Raw genomic sequence first — 4,443 nt, forward strand, 5'->3', positions numbered from 1 at the left:
CGCTTTGCCTCTCGTTGGCCCATAGACTTCTTGAGTCAGGTAGAGGTCATCCACGCACGAGAGAAAGCTTTGCGGCCGCTCAGACTTAGCTGAGTGATCTTCCCAGGAGATGTCCGGGTAATTGAAGTCACCCATGCTGCCACTGGAGCCTGCATTATGAATCTGTCTCACTTGGTGGCAGATTAGGCCAGTCAGGCCATATTATGCTGCCCAACGTGATGAAATGCAAGACCACTCACTTCCCACAGCATGACACGCACCATGCATAGCAGGCAGATGCAAGCAACAACACTGATCAATCAGGTGTTATGACTGGGACAAAAGCTGCTTTCACCTCCATGCTGAACTCTTCATAGCCCCCCCAGTACAAGCAAGATTCCTCATGGAACCTTATTACACTTAATGACTGGTGATTACTGTTAGATCTCATCAGTGAAACTCCTATCAACCCAACTCCTTATGTACACGTAGGCCATTAACAGGAGGCTCATGTGACCGTAGCTGGTTTACTGCACTGGGGTAAATTCCACCCAATATACAGAGCTTATTGGTACCACCTCCAGGAAGTGGGCAATTACAGCACGTTCGCATGCAGACAATTGCAACACTGAGGAACCTAATAATGTTATGTTCAAAGGAGAAAATAAGTTGGGGCAAAGATATAGGGATATCTAGATTGACCTCATTTTTTGAAGCTTATGATGATACAATAATCACAAAGCAAGGGGCGTAATGTAGGCTGCCTCCTCGTGGTGCGCCCTGGAAAACACTAAATAGTCTACAGCTCGATGATGCTGAACTGTCCTTTGGACCGCATGGTCAATGATCACGAAGACAAATGAGTTTGAGCTAACGAGCATGTTTCTACATAAGCTGCAAGAGTGTTGCAGAGGAGGATTTGGAACTTCTCAGACAAGCAGCTTCTAAAAATGTTTTTGGCACAAACAGATACGCTTCTGCCAGTTCTCTCCCCCCAGGACATGGCAAATAAAGTTAAGTACTGAGGGGGGGAAAAAAAATGACCCCTTCCAAACTCAATTATAAAATGCATCAGTGAAGACTCCAGTAACTCCACTCTCAGGCCATGATTCAGTAAAGCCTGTGTTTACCTCTAAGCACATGTTAAATCCCTTTGACGTCAATGCTGGTCTAAATTAACATTCTCTGGGAGCCTATACAATGCCTTCTCCAGTGTCCTTTGCTGCCAGCACCTAGATCTTTGCGTTTTGCAAGCATCTCTGGGGATTTATGTCCTTTAACCACATATCACAACATACGTACTCAAAAAGGGAATGCAAGCTGCTGATAATCAGTCTGCTCTTAGACCATGCTGTCCCCACATGAAACATATGCTGTGTTTTTCACTTTGCCCCATGTACTGATGAGAGCAGCAGTGACTGACTGTTACTGTAAATTTGTTAACCTTGGAAATTTAGAACAGTAATATAATCCCACACACTATGAAGAGCTCATTTATCATTAAATAATTTCCTTACCACTTCATGTTTCCAGCTATGCTAAGCTCTATGGGTCATCAGTTAAGTCATTTCATTATTAGTTATGGTAGTGTTTAAGAGGCCCCAACTGAGGTTGCAGTCCCATTGAGTTCAGTGCTGCACGCACTCTGGAAGAGAGAGCCCTTGCCCCAAAGCATCTTATAATCCAATTAGGCAAGAGTGAGAAGACTGGAGAAATAAATAGGTATTACCCTTATTTTACAGATGGGGAACAGAGGCACAGGGAGATAAACCCAAAATGCAGCAAGTGGCAGAACTGGGGACTGAAGGCGAGTTTCCCAGGTCCCGGTCCAGTAAATCAGCCAGCTGCTCACCCTCCTCATTTATCTGACTTCAAGGCCACATTTTCACTTCAGTCGAACAAAGTCAGAACGTTTCACTTGTGCCTGGAGGACTCTTCACGTGAAGAAAACCAATTTAAATAGAAAATACCTGGGGCCAAGCACCCAGGACACTGCTAACAGCTCTGTGCAGCCCAACCGAGCTCTGCCCCTTCCCGGTGCTGGTACTCACATCTGCCCTTCTGGGGCATAGGTGGATCCTGTGATACTGAATTCATGCAGGCTGCAGTGGATGCCCTCAATCTTCTCAACAATAAACATCTGCAAGAATGAGAAACACAAAATTAGGAACCTTAGGTGCCAGAAAGTCCTAGCCTGCAACCAGCTGTTGGGTTTCCCGTTATTGCTTAGCCAGCTCTGCCGGGCACAGAGGGACAATACCCGCCTCTGGCCAGTAACCTCCTAGCACTGTGCACGGTCAACATTTTCCTTAAGGTGCTGAGCTGCACCTACTCAGCGTCTGGCAGCTCCTAAATTCTTCCAGCCACCCCCTGCTTTTTTATATTCACCTCTTCTAGCTTTTTTCCATCTGAGGGGAGATGCAGAGCCAGTTTCTGAGGAGCTGTCTATATTTTTCTTGGAGTGGGGGAGGAGAGGGCTATGGTTTCTGGTCTGGCGCACAACTTCTCCAAGCCGCTTCGGAAAACACACAGCCCCAAGCAAGCTGCATGAAGCAGCCATCACAGAAGGGGCAAAAGCCATCACAGAAAACAGCTGTGGTAATGAGCCCCCCATGCTGCCCTTTTCCAGCGAGCTCTCGGCCATCAGCCTGCGCCACTAATTAACAGGGATTACGGCTCAACAGTGTGCTGCGCGAATGTGACAGCTCAGTTAATGAAACACCAGGGAGTTGTGCGAGGCCCACACGTTCTATTTTTAGTAACATTTGTCTTTCAGGCTTCTTCCAACTTCTCTCTCCTCACTGTAGCAACAGCAAAAAATCCCTCGCCTTTCCGTGTCCTCCACTTTCCCTGCCTGCTCCTGCTGGTGCTTTTGAGATGCAGGCAATGGCTTCAAGACGGGTGACACCTGTTCCCCCCTACACAATCCCGTGAGATGATTTGCTGATGCCCGCAGTCCCTCGATTATTTAGGATGTGTATTAAAGCCAACACAAAGAGCAACTTAACAGCAAGGGGTCCAATGATTTTGGCACTGGTGGGGAACACCACTGCCTGCCGCTAACAACCACCAAGAGCTCAGCTGGGAGGTAAATCCTCCACCAAGGAGAGAGGCAGATATTAATTAGGCTGAGGCAGTTTGAGCCTCATTTTTCATACTGCTCTATTTATTCTCAACAATTATACCGTAGTAACATCTAGAGGATGATCAGACCACAGCAGTCAGGCAAGTTACAATGCAAACTTATGGCAAATGACAGTTCCTGCTTTCAAGGACTTTGGCTCAGACCCACAAAGGTTCCTGCTCTTACTGCACGTAGGTAGATCCTCGGAGAGTGGAAGCCCCCATCATACCAGGAGGCTGCAAATGCTGTTGCAAAATGGATAATAGCAGCAGTGTGTTTTTAGCTATCTTATGGCATGTGGAAGCAAGGAGACATCGCACAGGACCAGCCAATTCTTCATGAAGCACAAGCAAGTGCTCAGTGGACCGCACTTGAAATAGTCAAGTCTGAAGCAATCTGCACAACTGTGGGCATCCAGACTTCTTGAAACGCAGTGAAAGTGGCTAAGCACCTTTTAACAACTATATAAACCTGAGAGAAAACTTCAGTGCTGATGGCCATACAGTGCCTTGTGCAGAGGTGGGACCAGGACCTGTGATCTCTTTCCCAGCCAGATGTTCAGCCCGCCATGTTACAGACATCTATTGGGGGTTAAGTGGGCTACAACTACCCAGAGCCTCCACTCCAGGACAGACACATTTCCTAGCAGTGCAAGGCCATGTAAAGTATGGGTGATGGTGTACGTGTGTAGGAAGTGACACCCTAGGCAGGGCCACAAAATAATTAGTTTTTTAACAGGATTACTCTATGTGCAGGAGAACTGAGAATGAACAAGCAACCATTTTCTTCTGCACTCTGTTAAATAAACCACTACAACTCCACAGGCTGTGCAAAAGGGCTCCGAACTTAGACATGTTATTCACTGCTGGTTTCATCCAAGCCTATTAAGATCAACAGAAAGACTGCAGTAGATTTAAATGGACTCTGGACTGACCCCACAGGGCCTGGATAGGGTGGCTGGGATATGCCGAGTAGCACTGTGTGGGACAGTAACAGGTGGGACGAGGATGGAAGTATACCACTGCAGAAAAGGGGTAGGCAGACATAGGTCTTAAAATGCAACCCTGTTGTGGGAGGCCCAGACAATGTGATGAAATTACTGAGAAATGCTTTAGCAAAAAGTTACAAAACTTCATCATTTCATCAGAGGATACAGGCACCTGAGCTACAGTGAAACTAGATAGCATTTCCAAGCATGTATCAAGTCTGCAGCCCGCATTATAAAGCAACCAAGATAACCGCACTTCTTAATACAGTGCAAGATACCTAGGGACTTAACAGCTGTCATGACCCTACACACTGTAGCTCAGGGGTGGACAAAATACAGCCAGCCCACCCCC

General features: G+C 46.9%; 1 protein-coding gene across 3 annotated transcripts in view; it reads right to left on the minus strand.

The window, feature by feature from the left end:
- The window catches only part of ATP2A3 (ATPase sarcoplasmic/endoplasmic reticulum Ca2+ transporting 3), a 154,866-nt gene that overhangs the window by 35,169 nt on the left and 115,254 nt on the right, over positions 1 to 4,443 (minus strand). For all 3 annotated transcript variants that reach the window (XM_019545450.1, XM_019545448.1, XM_019545449.1), the window contains exon 9: positions 2,031 to 2,119. In XM_019545450.1, coding sequence (XP_019400995.1) covers positions 2,031 to 2,119 — 89 coding nt within the window. The remainder of the gene's footprint in view (positions 1 to 2,030; positions 2,120 to 4,443) is intronic.

The sequence above is a fragment of the Crocodylus porosus genome, unplaced genomic scaffold (genome assembly GCF_001723895.1).
Source record: "Crocodylus porosus isolate Cpor-Errol unplaced genomic scaffold, CroPor_comp1, whole genome shotgun sequence".
In the NCBI taxonomy this organism is placed as follows: domain Eukaryota; kingdom Metazoa; phylum Chordata; order Crocodylia; family Crocodylidae; genus Crocodylus; species Crocodylus porosus.